The sequence below is a fragment of the Astyanax mexicanus genome, chromosome 22 (assembly GCF_023375975.1).
Source record: "Astyanax mexicanus isolate ESR-SI-001 chromosome 22, AstMex3_surface, whole genome shotgun sequence".
In the NCBI taxonomy this organism is placed as follows: Eukaryota; Metazoa; Chordata; class Actinopteri; order Characiformes; family Acestrorhamphidae; genus Astyanax; species Astyanax mexicanus.
Window position 1 is genome coordinate 34,489,411 of NC_064429.1, and position 17,892 is coordinate 34,507,302.

General features: G+C 40.7%; 1 protein-coding gene across 8 annotated transcripts in view; it reads right to left on the reverse strand.

The window, feature by feature from the left end:
- The window catches only part of fbrsl1 (fibrosin-like 1), a 523,012-nt gene that overhangs the window by 36,226 nt on the left and 468,894 nt on the right, over positions 1-17,892 (reverse strand). For 7 of the 8 annotated variants that reach the window (XM_049470563.1, XM_049470564.1, XM_049470566.1 and 4 more), the window contains exons 7-8: positions 4,547-4,913; positions 2,950-3,206 (exon numbers count right to left, since the gene is read on the reverse strand). In XM_049470563.1, coding sequence (XP_049326520.1) covers positions 2,950-3,206; positions 4,547-4,913 — 624 coding nt within the window. The remainder of the gene's footprint in view (positions 1-2,949; positions 3,207-4,546; positions 4,914-17,892) is intronic. The other variant, XM_049470562.1, reaches the window with a different exon arrangement.

Genomic DNA, 17,892 nt, shown 5'->3' on the forward strand with positions numbered 1-17,892 from the left:
ACTCCACGGGGGTGGGGTTTAGAGCTTGAAGTGAAGTGAAGAAGTGTTTTTTTCTAGAATTGAGCGTTTCACACCAAACCCAACTCTAAATCACATTTGAACTCACATTCGTGTTCACATTGTAACCAGTTTATGATGTAGAGAATTAAAAAAACATGGTGGACTTTCCCTTTAAAGGTGCCTCCAAGCCAGAAACCATTTGTTTTTAAGAGCGTAAACCACTAACCTTATCATTTAATCCAGTTTACACACATTATTTCACTGGATACTAAACAAACTTATACTAAAAAACTTCAAACATTTTAACTCTAAAGTGACAAAAAAACACTCTAGATAGCTAAAGTCTACCTTAAATAACAGCATTGACAGGCTTAAGCAAATTTGGTTCTGGATATCTATCAATATACAGTACCAGTCAAATGTTTGGACACATCTTCTCACTGTTCTTAATGTTTTATTAATTTTGTACTGTTTTTCCTACATAGTAAATGAATAGTAAAGTGATTCAGACTATGACGGAACACATAAGGAATCATGTAGTAACTTAAAAACTGTGTTAAACAAACCAAAATACTCTGTGAAGAAGCATTTAGATCCTCTTATCTGGGGAGATATCCTACTCTTTCCTTCCTGGGGTGGTCCTGATGAGTGCCAGTTCCATCATATCATTTTTGATGTTTTTTGCGGTGACTGCACTTTTGAATACTTTCAAAGTTCTTGATTGATATTCATTTTTTCTTAAAGCATTTTTTCTTTATTTATTTGAGTAGTTCTTGCTTCTCATAATCTGGATTCGAACATTACTCAAATATTCACTATTCACTGTATACCTGTAACTCTACCTCTTCACTACTTTACAACTGATGCTCTCAAACACACTAAGTAATTTACTCTTGATGAGGCACAGCTGTTAACTGAAAGCAATTCCAAGCAATGTAATATATATATATATATATATATATATATATATATATTTTTTTTTTTTTTAACTCATTTTCTCCTCAATTTACAAGGCCAATTACCCAACCCACTCATTAGCACTCCCCCTATCACTAATGATGCCCCAACACACCAGGAGGGTGAAGACTAACACATGCCTCCTCCGATACATGTGAAGTTAGACTCCACCTCTTTTTGAACTGCTGCTGATGCTAATGTTGCATTGCCGAGTAGCATCAAAGCGCTAACGCTTGGAGGAAAAAGTGCAGTGACTCGGTTCTGATACATCAGCTCACAGATGCAGCCTTGTGCTGATCCACATCACCCTAGGAGTGATTAGAGGAAAGAGAGCACCATCTACTGTACCCACCCAGAGAGAGAGCAAGGCAAATTGTGCTCTCTCAAGGCTCCGGCAGCTGATGGCAAGCTGCATGAACAGGATTCAAACCAGTGATCTCTTTACTAAACAATTCCATATGTTTTTATTCATAGATTGGATGACTTTAGTATTAATCTACAGTGCAGAACATTTTAAAGTAATAAAAAACACTGAATTTAAGGCGTGACCAAACTTGTGACTGGTACAGTAATTCCTGCTGTACTATAACTGTTGCATGTATAATACTTTGACAGAAATGATCATTATCCCGACTTGATCCAGACTCCGCCCACAAAGGTGTTTTTTTTATATATATATATATATGTTTTAAGTAGAACATTAGCTAGCATGAAAAACACACTAAATGGGTATTGTGAAACCTGTTAATTAGAATACTAATAATAGCTGTACTGCTGTATTCAAATTGTTTTATCAATTAACCAATCATGTACTCCTGTTCCTGAAATGCTCTATATACAGTAGGTAATGGTATTTAATAGTTGGACGTAGTTATTTGATAATTTATAGTGGATATAAAATACATTAAAATGTAAAAATCATAGTGGATAGTGAGCGATTCATAAAATACACTAAATAATTTTAAGTGGAACCTGATTAATTTAAAGAACATTTTTGACTAATTCATATCAGACACTAAATAATTCATAGCGGACAATAAATAGTCCAGTGTAGATGTCAAATTCAAGATATATAGCATTTAATTCATAGTTGATGCTAAAATGTTTATATTAGATACGAAATAGTTCATAGTGGATACTGCATAGTTCAAAGTAAATGGCTAATTCAAAATATCTAATGTCTAATTCATAGTGGATACTAAAATGTTTATATTAGACACTAAATAATTCTTAACGGACACTGAAAAAATGATAATGAACACAAAAAATCTGAAATAGTAGATCCCTAATCAATCTACTAATAATATATAGTGTATAATATATTAGATAATATATAGTAATATAATTAACTAGTAAATAGTAGATCCTAAATAAATCATAGTGGATACTGAGTAATAAGTCTGCAATTAAAAGGACTGGTTTCAATTATTTTAACCACAGCATTATTTTTTAAAGGTACCACTGTAGCTATAATATAATACGTTATATATATTATTTATAGAATTTTGTACATAATGTGCAACCCTACTCTAATTACACTATCCAGGCTCCGCCCACAAATGTGTTCTTTCATACCTACTATTTCTGACGTCTATAATATCACAATACCTACATTTAGAGTGTTATTAATATTAATATTCACCCTAATAATGAGAAATAAACTGTAGCTCCGCCTCCTTTAGTAGTGTATAATATCACAATACCTACATTTAGAGAGTTATTAATATTAATATTCACCCTAATAATGAGAAACAAACTGTAGCTCCGCCTCCTTTAGCAGTTTATAATATCACAATACCTACATTTAGAGAGTTATTAATATTAATATTCACTCTAATAATGAGAGACAAACTGTAGCTCTGCCTCCTTTAGCAGTGTATAATATCACAATACCTACATTCGGAGTGTTGACCAATAGCAGCTACAGAATAGTGTGTTTGTGGGCGGAGTCTGGAAAGGGTCAGGTTCAGGTGTGGTGCTGTGGACTCTTACCTGGGTAGGGCGTGGCGGCCGGGTGCCCGGGCACCACCAGGCTGTTGGTGGGCAGAGTGGGCGGAGGAGGTAATGTGGCGGGGGTGGCGAACATGGCCGGATGGCGAGGGAGGTGGGAGGGGGAGCGGAGGGAGTAATGGGGGGAGGAGAGGCTGCTGATGGAGAGAGGGAGGGGCGGGGCCGGGGAGGGGAGAGTGAGGTGGTGGTGGGGGGAGGGAGGGAGGTGGTGTTTCGGGGGGAGGGAGGAGGGGCTGCTGCTGCGGGAGAGGAGGAAGAAAAGAGGACAGAGACACAGATCATTAAACACACACCCCATTAAACTGCATTAAATTAGCATTAGCCATTAGCATGAGTCCGGGCTTTTTTTGTTCTCAGAGATCCAAAGCCGTGCTAAGGACATTCCCTCCCGAACAGAATTGTACAAAGTGAATTATAGAGCAGATAAAAAAACAAAATTTTCGTACCGTATTTGTAATAAAACAAACAATATACTGTATATGTTCACTATGAAGTTGTAAAAAGTGTTTCAGCTTAATATATGAACTGGGAAACCACAGCAAACGCTTGGGATTCCATAGCATCCACCTGGGATACCACAGCATCCACCTGGGATACCACAGTATCCACCTGGGATAGCCCAGTATTCACCTGGGATACCACAGCAACTGTCTGGGATACCACAGCAATTGCCTGGGATACCACAGCATTCACCTGGGATACTTCAGTATCCAACAGGAATACAGATACCATAGCATCCACCTGGAATACTTCAGTATCCAACAGGAATACAGATACCATAGCATCCACCTGGGATACCACAGTATTTGACAGGGATACAGATACAATATTTTAACTGGAAAACCGCAGAAAGTGCCTGAGATACCACAGCATCCATCTGGGATACCACAGTATGCACCTTGGATTCCACAGCAATTGCTGGGATATGGATACCACAGCATTCACCTGGGATACCACAGTATCCAACAGGAATACAGACACCACAGCATCCACCTGGTATACCACAGCATCCACCTGGGATACAACACTATGCACCTGGGATACTACAGCAACCACCTGGTATACCACAGCATTCACCTGGGATACCACAGCAACCACTTGGGATACCACAGCATCTACCTGGGATACCACAGCATCCACCTGGTATACCACATTATCCACCTGGTATACCACAGCAACCACTTGGGATACCACAGCATCCACCGGGGATACCACAGTATCCACCTGGTATACCACATTATCCACCTGGTATACCACAGCAACCACTTGGGATACCACAGCATTCACCTGGTATACCATCAGCTGACAGGAGTTTAGTTATTAAAATTATAAGGAGGTGTTTTATTTTTAATTGATTTTTGAATGAGTCACAATGCAGGTCAGCCAATCAGAACATATCTCATTTACATAAAAGGTGAAATTTGAGTTTTTTACTTTTTTAATGTGATGTCACAAGATTATAAGAGTTTAGCCCCGCCCCCTTACACATGCTAAAGTTATAATAAAGGGGATTATGCTAAAGGCATAATGCAGGTCGGCCAATCAAAACAGATGTATTCAGTGAGGCTTATTTATTTACCTGATGTCGTGAAGGCTGTAGGGCAGTGGATGATGGTGGCTGATGATTGGTCGGCTGTGGTGGCTTGGGGGCGGCACTCTGTGCTCCGGAGGATGCGATTGGGTCCTCAGGAGAGGAGGGGTGGGGTTAGGGGGCGTCAGCCCTTTGGTGATGCTGAGTGCTGGTGTGGAGGCGTGTTGGGTAGTGATGGGGGGTGGAGCCGCGGGTGCCGCAGGGGCGGGGGACCCCGTGGGGGCGGAGCCTGGCGTGGGGCTGGGAACAGCCGGAATAAAGGAAACGTTACTGCTCTGCTCCTGACTGCGCTGGAGACCCGAGACTTTAGCCGAACTGCAGGTTCTAGACTTCAAACTCTCATTCGACGTCACACCTGAGGACAAAGAGACAGAGACAGGTTTAGATCTAGCTAGTTTACGCTAGTTTTAGCTATGCTAATGTAATTTAATTCACGTTCTAGATAACAGTATGTTTAATGAAGTTCAAAAACCACATAAAACAGTTTACTAGAGATTACTGAACACCCCCATAATGTTTCAGGAGCATGTGTGGAGAGTTAGCATTTAGCATTAGCGCTATGCTAACTGGTGTACAAAGGCTTCCATTGCCTGTTATTGTCGAGATAAGGCTTCAGTAATTAAATAAAGATTGAAACCTGCAAAAAACTTCGTAAAAAAACAAATTTTATAGTGAACTCTCATTGTCAATACTGTAACAAAATATCAGATTCACATTGTCATTACTGTAACCAAAAAAATCAGAACCTTGTTTTATTGCTACCATAAAAAAACTCACTACCTCAGTGTCATGACATTAACATAAAACTACTGTAGCAAAACCTTACCAGCTCATGACATAACGCCTGATTACTTTCTTCATAATAATTGTAACAAAACCTCAGAACTTTAGTCATTACTGTACGAATCCTTAGTAAATCATTAAAACATAACGGTACTAAAGGCTTGTTACATCATTTCGCTCTTGGTGCAAAAAAATCCCATTATTCTTTATCTCATTGTCATTACTGCAACAAAACCTCAGTATCTCTCATATGAACCTTACAAAACATTGCCAACTTGCTATCATGACATAAACCCTTATTACCTCATATAGTCATTAACATAACAACACCTCCGAATTGTTTAATCTCATTATTTATTTCTATTTATCTGTCTATCTCCTAGTCTAGTCTCCTAGTCTGTTGCTCCTCAATCCTCTTTTTGTTCTCTCTCACTTCACTTTTTCTCTCTCCCCATTTCTTTGTATGTTTCTCAAACTTCTCTTACTATTTTGTCCTCTTTATACTCTCACCTTCATATTCATCCCTTCTTCTTTCTATATATAATATCCTCCTTTTTCTCTCCCCATCTTTCTTTTTCCTCTCCCTGTTTTGCCATTTTCTGTTCTCCTTCATTCTACCTCTCTCTCTTACTCTCTCTTCTTTTTCTCTCCTTTACACCTCTATCTGTCGTAATCTTTCTTTTATTCCATTTTTGTTTCTTTCTCACAATATTTCTAGTCTCGCTTTCTCTCCTAGGTCTATATATTTTTTATCCTTCTCTCTCTTCTATCGCTCTTTTGCCCAGGCTCTCTCTCCTTTTTTTTCTCACAGCACTCTCTCTCTTTCTACTCTTTCTCAGTCTCTTTTCTCTCTCTCTCTCTCTCTCTCTCTCTTTCAGTCTCTTTTCACTTTCCCTGTCTCTTGATCTTTCTCTCCTTTTTTCCTCACCCACACTTTTCTATCTATATTTTTAATCCTTCTATCTCTCCTATCATTCTTCTATCTCTCTTTTGTGCCCCGATCTCTCTTTCTTTCTCTCCTTTTTTCCCTCACCTTTTCTCTCTCTCTCTCTCTACTCTCTCACAGTCTCTTTTCACTCTCTCTCTTTTCTGTATATTTTCTATGTTTTTTATCACTCTCTCTCTCTCCTATCATTGTTCTATCTCTCTCTCTCTCTCTCTCTCTCTCTCTCTGTGGGTTTTATGAAGTGTTTAATCAGGTCATTGTCATGCTTGACTATAATCAGATGATCCAGTTTCTGCGAGCGATGGAGTCAGAATGAATAAATCAGAGCTAATTAAAGTTAAATGCCGCTGCTGCTCACAGATTTACTGAGCTCACAATCTGCCATGAAATAATTAGCTTTCAATTGTCCTGTGAAAAGAAATCGCACAGCCTTTATTCTGCCCTTTATTCAGCTCTCGCTCTCTCCCTCCATCCCTCTCTCTCTCTCCATCCCTCTCGCATGCTCCAACACTCCATCCCTCTCTCCCTCATCGCTTTACCTATTCACTCTCCCTTCAGCCCTCTCTCTCTCTCTCTCTCTCCATCCATTCCTCTCTCTCTCCTTCCATCCCTCTCTCTCTCTCTCCCTCCCTCTCGCTCTCTCCCTCTCTCTCTCTCCATCCATTCCTCTCTCTCCCCTTCTTTTCATCCCTCTCTCTCTCTCCCTCTCGCTCTCTCCCTCCATCCCTCTCTCTCTCTCCCTCCCTCTCGCTCTCTCCCTCTATCCCTCTCTCTCTCTCCATCCATTCCTCTCTCTCTCCTTCCATCCCTCTCGCTCTCTCCCTCCATCCATCCCTGTTTCTCGCTCTCTCCCTCCATCCCTCTCTCTCTCTCCCTCCCTCTCCATCCCTCTCGCACGCTCCAACACTCCATCCCTCTCTCCCTCATTGCTTTACCTATTCACTCTCCCTTCAGCCCTCTCTCTCCCCTTTACCCATTCTCCCTCTCTCTCCTTCTTTTCATCCCTCTCTCTCTCTCCCTCTCGCTCTCTCACTCCATCCCTCTCTCTCTCTCTCTCTCTCTCCCTCTCGCTCTCTTAATCCATCCCTCTCTCTCTTTCTCTCTCTCTCTCCCTCAATCCCTCTCTCACGCCATCCCTCTCTCGTGCTTTCACTCCATCCCTCTCTCTCTCTCTCACTCCATCCCTCTCTCTCCTCCCCTCTCACTTCTCTTTACCTATCCTTCCTCTCTTTCTCTCTATCCATCCTTCGCTCAACCCTGTATCTATCCTCACTCTCTCTATTTAGCTATCTGTCTCCCTTGCTCACCCTTTTACCCATCCTCTTTCTCTCCCTCCATCCTTTGCTCCCTCTCTCTCTCTCCCCTTGCTCACCCCTTTACCCATCTCTATCTCTACCTCTCCCTCATCCCTCTCTTTCTCTCCGCTCGCTCACCCCTTAACCTATCTCTATCTCTACCTCTCCCTCATCCCTCTCTCTCTTCCCTTAGCTCACCCCTTTACCTATCTCTATCTCTACCTCTCCCTCATCCTTCTCTCTCTCTTCCCTTAGCTCACCCCTTTACCTATCTCTACCTCTCCCTCATCCCTCTCTCTCTCTTCCCTTAGCTCACACCTTTACCTATCTCTATCTCTCCCTCACTCTCATCCCTCTCTGTCATCCCTTTCTCCATCCCCTTGCTCACTCCTTTACTTATCCTCTCTCTCTCTCTCTCTCTCTCTCGCCCCTTTACTATCCTACCTTTCTCAACTTCTTTCCATCCCTCGCTCAGTCCTATACCTATTCTCTCTCTCTCTCTCTCTCTCTCTCTCTCTCTCTCATTCCTCTCCCAATCCCTTGCTCACCCCTTTACCCATCTTTCTCTTTATCTCTCTCCCTCTCTCTCTAATCCCTCCCTTTCTCTATCCTTTCTCACCTCTTTATCCTTACGTTCTCTCTCTCTCACCCTCTATTTCTCGATCATCCCTTATTCTTTTTTTCCATCCCTATAACTTTTTTTTCTCTGTCACCCCTTTATCCATCCTCACTTTCTCACCTTCTGTCCATCCCTCGCTCATCCCGTTACCTATTGTTTCTCTCTCTCTCTCTCTCTCTCTGTAAGTGTGAGTAGTGGTGAGCGTATGGAAGTGAGTGGGGTAATTTAGCCGTTAGAAACGTGTAATCTAGATGAGGCGAGAGGCCGCGGCGCTGAGAGGATACAGACAGCAGTAAGTGGATGAAAGTGTGGGTGATTACGGAGAGGACTCAGACAGCGCTATAAAAAAAAACACGGACGGCAACGTGAAAAAATACCACAGAATCCCCAAAACAAAACCAAACTCACTTTATAACAAACCTATCAATTACAATTAACACTGCCTCATTTAGTCATTACCGTAACAAACCCTCAGTGCCTCATTTAGTCATTACTGTGATAAAACCTCATTACATCATTGAGCTGTAGGTGCAACAAAACTTCACTGCCTCATGTCGTTACTGTAGCAACCTCGAAACCACTTTCTTTGCCTCACTGTCATTACCGAAACAGAACCTCAGAATATGATTGGCATTCCTATATAGAACAAAACCTATATTATGTGGCAAAATAAAACATAAAACACGACAGAACAGCTTAAAAAAACACTTTGCCTCATTGTCATTACTGTAACAAAATCATGCAACCTCATTTTGCCATGACATTACAAATCCTCATAATCATTACTGCAAGAAAATCTCAGAATCTCATAGTCAATACTGTACCAAATTTTAAAACCTAATTTTTAACAAAAACGTTAAACCTAATTGTTAACAAAAATGTTAAACCTAATTTTTAACAATGTAACAAAACTTCAGAACCTTATTGTCAATACTGTAACAAAACTTTAAAAGCTAATTTTTAACAATGTAACAAAACCTCAGAACCTCATTGTCAATTTTACAACAAAACATTAAAACTTAATTTTTAACAATGTAACAAAATATTAGAACCTCACTGTCCATTTTGTAACAAAACTTTAAAACCTCATTTTTAACAATGTAACAAAACCTTAGAACCTCATTGTCAATATTGTTGCACATTTTTAAAACCTATTTTTTTAACAATGTAACAAAACTGCAGAACTGTATTTTCAGCACTGTAATAAAGCTTTATTACACTGTATTAACATTACTATATAATTTTTATTTTTATATATTTAACTCATTTGGTCATGAGATAAAACCTCCTTCTCGATTCTTAATACAACTGTAACAAAACCGCACTACCTCATTTAGTCATCACTGTAACAAAACTTCGTAACAGTAATTTCTATTATTGTATGAAAAGCATTTCAATGTCATTTCAGTATTACTGTAACCACACTAGATAATGTTATTTAGTCATTATTTAAAAAAAAAAAAAAAAAAAAAAAATATATATATATATATATATATGTTTTTTTCATAGTCATTACCGTAACAGACCACATTTTTTTATAATTGCTGTATAAAAAAGAATTCAATATAATGTCGCCAAGAATCTCCACAGGTAAAGAGTGAAAATGCATGCATAAAGAACAAAAAAGTGAAAGAGAAAAAAAGGGAGAGGGGGAGGAGATAAGAGAGAGATAAAGAACAGATAAAGTGAGTGAGAAAGAGAGAAAGAGAGAGAGAGATAGTGCTGCTCAAGCCTCTCATTAGTGCACTTGATGCAGGCTGAAGTCCAGACAGCTTTACTACAGCCTCAATTAGAAACACATCAGCCTCTCTACGCTCACCCGCGTAACACAGCCTCGCGCTAATGGAATATTAAAACCTCTTTAATCATTCATGAACTCCGACTCCAGTAACCCACCATATAAAAGCCTGGCTGAGAGATTCGCAACACGAGCTCGCTTCACACCGGCTAAAGGTGAACTGATTAAAACGTCTGTGTTTCAGTCTCAGCTGTCAGACTGCAGCGCTACACTCCGTAACACTGAGCGCCCTGTACACTACGTCACACCGCAGCTATCTTTACAAAACTGAGATACCTCTACACTCTGTTACTCTCATTCTTCTGGACTTCTTGTACTCGTACACTACGTCACACTGAGCTTGTTTATCTGTCAACTCCGTTACACTGACCTTTTTAAACTTGTAAACTTCTTTACACTCTGTAACACTTAGCTTTCTGTATGTGCAAGCTTTTTGTACCTGTACACTTCGTAACACTTAGATTCTGTACACTCTATGATCCCTGAGTTACTTGTGCACTCGGTCAGCTCTGTCACTGAGCTTTTTGTACTTGTATACTCCATAACATCCCTAACACTGACCTTTTTGCAAGTGTAAACTCCGTTACACTGACCTTTTGTACAAGTAAACTCTGCACACTGACCTTTTTGAATGTATACACTCCGTTACAACGACCTTTTGTTTCTGTACACTCCGTAACTCTGAGCTTTTTTACTTGTACACTCCGTAACACTGTGCTTTTTGTACATGTTGACTTCGTTATGTTAATCTTTTTTTATATGTTAACTTCATTACACTGAGCTTTTGTATTCATACCCTCCGTAACGCCAAGCATTTTGAACTTCGTAGCACTGTGCTTTTTGTACACGTTGACTTCGTTATCTTGACCTTTTTTATGTGTGAACTTCATTGCACTTAGCTCTTTGTATTCGTACACTCTGTAACGCCAAGCATTTTGAACTTGTAAACTCTGTAACACTGAGCTTTTTGAACAGGTAAACTCCGCTACACCTTTCAACATTTTTTTACACTCCCGCTTCCCGTACACGACGTCACACTAAGATATCTGTACACTCCGTAACACTGCAGCTTTCCCTCCACTATTGATGTTAAATGTCTATATGTATATAGTGTATACAAATTTAGACTTAATTTTGACTCGTCTGGGTAAAAAATATATATATATATATATATATATATATATATTTTTAATAGTTTTAAAAGACGTAATTTCTTAAGACATTTGTGTACTTCTGCAAAATAATACTTTCTTAGTTATTACTACGTTTTATTTGAATGGGTTTTTCTTTTTTGAATATGATTATACCTATATATTATAATCGTTAGTCTATTTCTCGTTACAGTGAGGGGGCGGGGCTTGCGGCTGAAAGGGCGATGAGCTTTACCCTTTGCAGGAGTCTGACATTAGCGTTAGCGTTTGTGAAGGTAAGGTGTGATAAGTGTTAGCGTAGCGGCTAATCCCGGATCAGTCTGGAATAAACCCTCTCAGGCAGGTCTGGGCAGATGCTCCGGAGGATAACCCCGCCTGTCCGCCGCCCGTTCAGCAGCAGAAATATTCCTCCTCGCTAAATGTCGCCCGGCGCTGACGTTGCCGTGGAAACCGTCTCCCAGCGGTCGGCGCGTTTGGCGAACTGCGCCGGGCTCGGTGGGCGCCGGGCTCGTCTTAATGATGATTCTAATAGAGCGTAATGGCAGCCAGAAGACAGCGACACGCTCCCGCTCCGGCGACAGACGCGCTCGGCTCCTCGCTCATTAAAACCGGGTCCTGGTGAAGTGTCCAGACACCTGCCGTCCCTAACCAACGGCCCACCGTGTCACTCCGCGCCATTAGCCGCAGAAAAGTGCCTAAAAATATCTTTAATAACATAAAAATGTAAAAAATATCGCTCCCACAGCGCTGCTGCGTTACGCAGATCTGTCGAGAAGTGAAGCTCCACCAAACCTCCCCCAGCGCAGAACAGGGCTGTGCGAAAATATCGCTTATATCAGAGTATTGCGATATTCAATTTTACAATAATAGTATTTAATAAAAAAAATTATATATATTAATTTTTTTATTATTATATTATAATAAAATAAAATAAAAAAATACCTTTGTTTACACACCATCACCAAGATTCAAGTACACTCCGTTACACCAAGTCTCCTGTACACTCTGTCATACTAAGATACCTGTACACTCTCTAACACTAAGCTTCCTGTACACTCTTTTACCTGTACACTCAATAAACCAATCTACCTGTACACTCCATAATGTTGAGCTACCTGTACACTGTTACATTGAACTACCTGTACACTCCGTAACACTGAGCTACCTGTACACTCCGTAACTCTGAGCTACCTGTCCATTCGGTAACACTGAGCTACCTGTACACTTCGTAATGTTGAGCTACCTGTAAATTCTATTATACTGAGCTACCTGTACACTCCGAAACACTGAGCAAACTATATACATGGTTAAACTGAGCTTCATCTACAATCTGTCATACTAAGACACTCTGTTATGTTAAGGTACCTGTACACTCCGTAACACTGAGCTACCTGTACACTCCACACTGAGCTACCTGTACACTTCCAAACTCTGAGCTTCCTCTATGCTCTGTCATACTAAGATACCTGTACATTCCGTAACACTGAACTACCTGTACAATCCTTTAAATTGAGCTACCTGTACACTCCGCAACACTGAGCTACCTGTACACTCTGTAACAATGAACTACCTGTACACTCTGTAACACTGAACTACCTGTACTCTGTTACACTGAGCTACCTGTACACTTCACAACACTGAGCTACCTGTACACTCCGTTATGTTGAGCTACCTGTACACTCTGTAACAATGAACTACCTGTACACTCTGTAACACTGAACTACCTGTACTCTGTTACACTGAGCTACCTGTACACTTCACAACACTGAGCTACCTGTACACTCCGTTATGTTGAGCTACCTGTACACTCTGTAACAATGAACTACCTGTACACTCTGTAACACTGAGCTACCTGTACTCTGTTACACTGAGCTACCTGTTAACTCCGTTATGTTGAGCTACCTGTACACTCCGTTATGTTTAGCTACCTGTACACTCTGTAACACTGAACTACCTGTACTCTGTTACACTGAGCTACCTGTACACTCTGTAACAATGAACTACCTGTACACTCTGTAACACTGAACTACCTGTACTCTGTTACACTGAGCTACCTGTACACTCTGTAACACTGAGCTACCTGTACACTTCACAACACTGAGCTACCTGTACACTCCGTTATGTTTAGCTACCTGTACACTCTGTAACAATGAACTACTTGTACACTTCAAAACACTGAGCTACCTGTACACTCCGTTATGTTGAGCTACCTGTACACTCTGTTACAATGGACTACCTGTACACTTTGTAACACTGAGCTACCTGTACTCTGTTACACTGAGTTACCTGTACACTCTGTAACACTGAGCTACCTGTACACTTCAAAACACTGAGCTACCTGTACACTCCGTTATGTTGAGCTACCTGTACACTCTGTTACAATGGACTACCTGTACACTTTGTAACACTGAGCTACCTGTACTCTGTTACACTGAGTTACCTGTACACTCCGTTATGTTGAGCTACCTGTACACTCCGTTATGTTGAGCTACCTGTACACTCTGTAACAATGAACTACCTGTACACTCTGTAATACTGAACTACCTGTACTCTGTTACACTGAGCTACCTGTACACTCTGTAACAATGAACTACCTGTACACTCTGTAACACTGAACTACCTGTACTCTGTTACACTGAGCTACCTGTACACTCTGTAACAATGAACTACCTGTACACTCTGTAACACTGAACTACCTGTACACTTCACAACACTGAGCTACCTGTACACTCCGTTATGTTGAGCTACCTGTACACTCTGTAACAATGAACTACCTGTACACTTTGTAACACTGAGCTACCTGTACTCTGTTACACTGAGTTACCTGTACACTTCACAACACTGAGCTACCTGTACACTCCGTTATGTTGAGCTACCTGTACACTCTGTAACAATGAACTACCTGTACACTTTGTAACACTGAGCTACCTGTACTCTGTTACACTGAGTTACCTGTACACTTCACAACACTGAGTTACCTGTACACTCCGTTATGTTGAGCTACCTGTACACTCCATTATGTTGAGCTACCTGTACACTCTGTAACAATGAACTACCTGTACACTCTGTAACACTGAGCTACCTGTACTCTGTTACACTGAGCTACCTGTACACTCCGTTATGTTGAACTACCTGTACACTCCGTTATGTTGAGCTACCTGTACACTCTGTAACAATGAACTACCTGTACACTTTGTAACACTGAGCTACCTGTACTCTGTTACACTGAGTTACCTGTACACTTCACAACACTGAGCTACCTGTACACTCCGTTATGTTGAGCTACCTGTACACTCTGTAACAATGAACTACCTGTACACTTTGTAACACTGAGCTACCTGTACTCTGTTACACTGAGTTACCTGTACACTTCACAACACTGAGTTACCTGTACACTCCGTTATGTTGAACTACCTGTACACTCCGTTATGTTGAGCTACCTGTACACTCTGTAACAATGAACTACCTGTACACTTTGTAACACTGAGCTACCTGTACTCTGTTACACTGAGTTACCTGTACACTTCACAACACTGAGCTACCTGTACACTCCGTTATGTTGAGCTACCTGTACACTCTGTAACAATGAACTACCTGTACACTTTGTAACACTGAGCTACCTGTACTCTGTTACACTGAGTTACCTGTACACTTCACAACACTGAGTTACCTGTACACTCCGTTATGTTGAGCTACCTGTACACTCCATTATGTTGAGCTACCTGTACACTCTGTAACAATGAACTACCTGTACACTTTGTAACACTGAGCTACCTGTACTCTGTTACACTGAGTTACCTGTACACTTCACAACACTGAGTTACCTGTACACTCCGTTATGTTGAGCTACCTGTACACTCCATTATGTTGAGCTACCTGTACACTCTGTAACAATGAACTACCTGTACACTTTGTAACACTGAGCTACCTGTATTCTGTTACACTGAGTTACCTGTACACTCCGTTATGTTGAGCTACCTGTACACTCTGTAACAATGAACTACCTGTACACTCTGTAACAATGAGCTACCTGTACTCTGTAACACTGAGCTACCTGTACACTCTGTAACACTGAGCTACCTGTACACTCCGTAACAACGAACTACCTTTACACTCCGTTACACTGACAGTGTCTACCTGTAATCAACTCTATATAACAAAAGAATAAACCCAAATTAACATAACGCCGTATACTGCTCACACAGAAATGTGCAAATGCACACTCAAAGCTTGCCTAGTCTCTATAGAGACGTACTACCAATAGATTACAAAACATGCCACCATAACTTTAGTTATACGTGTATATAATATATAGCATGTAGCATTATACACTATGTAGTGTGGATCAGTGGGCGGTTTGGGACACAGCCGTTGTAAGGGTAATCAGTGCAGGTTCACTGTGCATTAAAATGCATTAAATATTACTAATAATTCACAATTCCATAATTACTCAGTAATAAAACATCTGACAGAGCGTTAAAAACTATTATGAATACGTTAAAGAACACACGTATCTCCGCAGAGGTCAAAGGTCAGCCTGACGAGAGCGTGATGTCCCGTGGGTCGTGTTGGCTTCGCTGCTCAGCAGATGACTCTCCAGCAGACTATTGATCTACACTCCTTCTGGAACCGTCCGTCAGCAAGATGTCCCCTGAGGGTCCCCACAGTGTCCCCAGAGCGTCCCCGGGGGCGGGGCTTAGGTCTATACGGGTCTCTGAGGACGTGTCTCTGATTTGTAATTCATCATTAGCGTCTGGACGAGTTCCAAACTGAGCTATTTCTGTCTACGGGGATATCTCACCAAGTGATACACACTCATGCTCTATACCCTAGTTACTAACTCTATATATTTGGGTTTATTCTAATGTTATATAACGCTAATTTCTGGTAGACACTTTCACAGACCACTAACGTTAGAATACACCCAAATAAAATTAAGTCAGTGGTCATTGAAAGCGTCTACCTGTAATTAACTCTATAAAACATTAGAATAATAAACCTACATAAACAAAACAGTACATAGAGTTACTTACAGGTAGACACTTTTACTGTTCACTGACTTTTGGCTTATGTGGGTTTAGTATTCTAATGTTATATAGAGTTAATTATAGGTAGACACTCTCACTAAACACCAACTTTATTAATGTTTATTTGGGTTTCTTCTGATGTTATATAGAGTTAATTACAGGTAGACAATTTTACTGATCACTGACTTTATTAATGTTTATTTGGGTTTAGTATTATGATGTTATAAAGAGTTAATTACAGGTAGACACTCTCAATGCTATATAGAGTTAATCACAGGTAGACACTCTCACTAAACACTGACTTTATTAATGTTTATTTGGGTTTATTCTAATGTTATATAGAGTTAATTACAGGTAGACACTTTTACTGTTCACTGACTTTATTATTGTTTATTTGTGTTTAGTATTCTAATGTTGTATGAAGTTAATTACAGGTAGACACTCTCACTGACCACTGTCTTTATTAATGTTTATTTGGGTTTATTCTAATGTTATATAGTTATATATATAGTTATAGAGTTTTATAGGTAAATGATGTTATAAACATCGTCCTTATTTTTCCCTACAGGCGGAGGAGCTACAGATGCTAATGCTAATGCTAAAGGGGAATGTCTCTGTGTCCTCAGTGGGTGATATGGGAATGTGGGCGGGGTCTTGGGGGGCGCTGTGATGACGGACGGGTCCAGAAGGAGCGGGTCGACCCCGAGTGTTGGCCCACAGCTGTCACGCCAAGATATCCTTGACCTTTGACCTCACTTCAGGCCCAGACGCCTGGCTGGAACATCTGGCCAACTGCCCTACTGTTTTACACACACACACACACACACACACACACTCTCTCTCTCTACGATGAAAAGCATGACAGATGGCTTCAGTCACTGATATACACAATCTCTCCCTCTCTCTCTCTGTCTCTCTCCCTCTGTCTCTCGCTCGTTCTCTCTGTCTGTCTCTCTTCCTAATTCTCTCTCTTCCCCTCAGTCTGTTTCTCAATCTTTCTCTATTTACGTCTCTCTCGCTACTTCTTTTCATAAGTCTCTCTCTTTCTCTTTCAATCTCTCTGAATCTTTATCTCTAAATGTCTCTCTCTCTCTCTCTTCCTTAGTCTCTCTCTCACACTATGTCTGCCTGTTTCTCAATCTCTATTTCTTATTCACTCCCTGTCTGTCTCTCAGTCAGTCTGTTTGTTTCTTACTCTCTCTGTCTCTTTTCTCTCTCTTTCTCATTCTCTCTCTCCTTCTATCTGTGTCTGTCTCTCTTTCTCTCACACTCTTTCTCTGTCTGTCTCTCACTCTACGTCTCTCTTGCTATTTCGTTTCTTTAGTCTCTTTCTCTCTCTCTGTCTCTCTCGCTCTCTTCCTTTGTTTGTCTCTCTCTCTTTTCTTTAGTCTCTCTCTCTTTCTTTGTTTGTCTGTCTGTCTGTCTCTCTCTTTTTCTTAGTCTCTCCCTGTCTCTCTCTCTCACACACTAGCTCTCTCTGTTTCTCAATCTCTATTTCTCTTGCTCTGTCTCTCTCTCTTTCTCTGTCTGTCTCTCTCTCTCTCACTCTCTCTGTACCTCTTCCTAATTCTCTTTCTTCTTCTGCCTGTGTGTCTGTCTCTCTCTCATCTCTATATTTCTATTCCTTAGACTGTCTTTCTCTCTATCCGTCTCTCTCCCAATATCTCTTAATATCTTTCTCTAAATATGTCTCTCTTTCACTCTCTTTCTTAGTC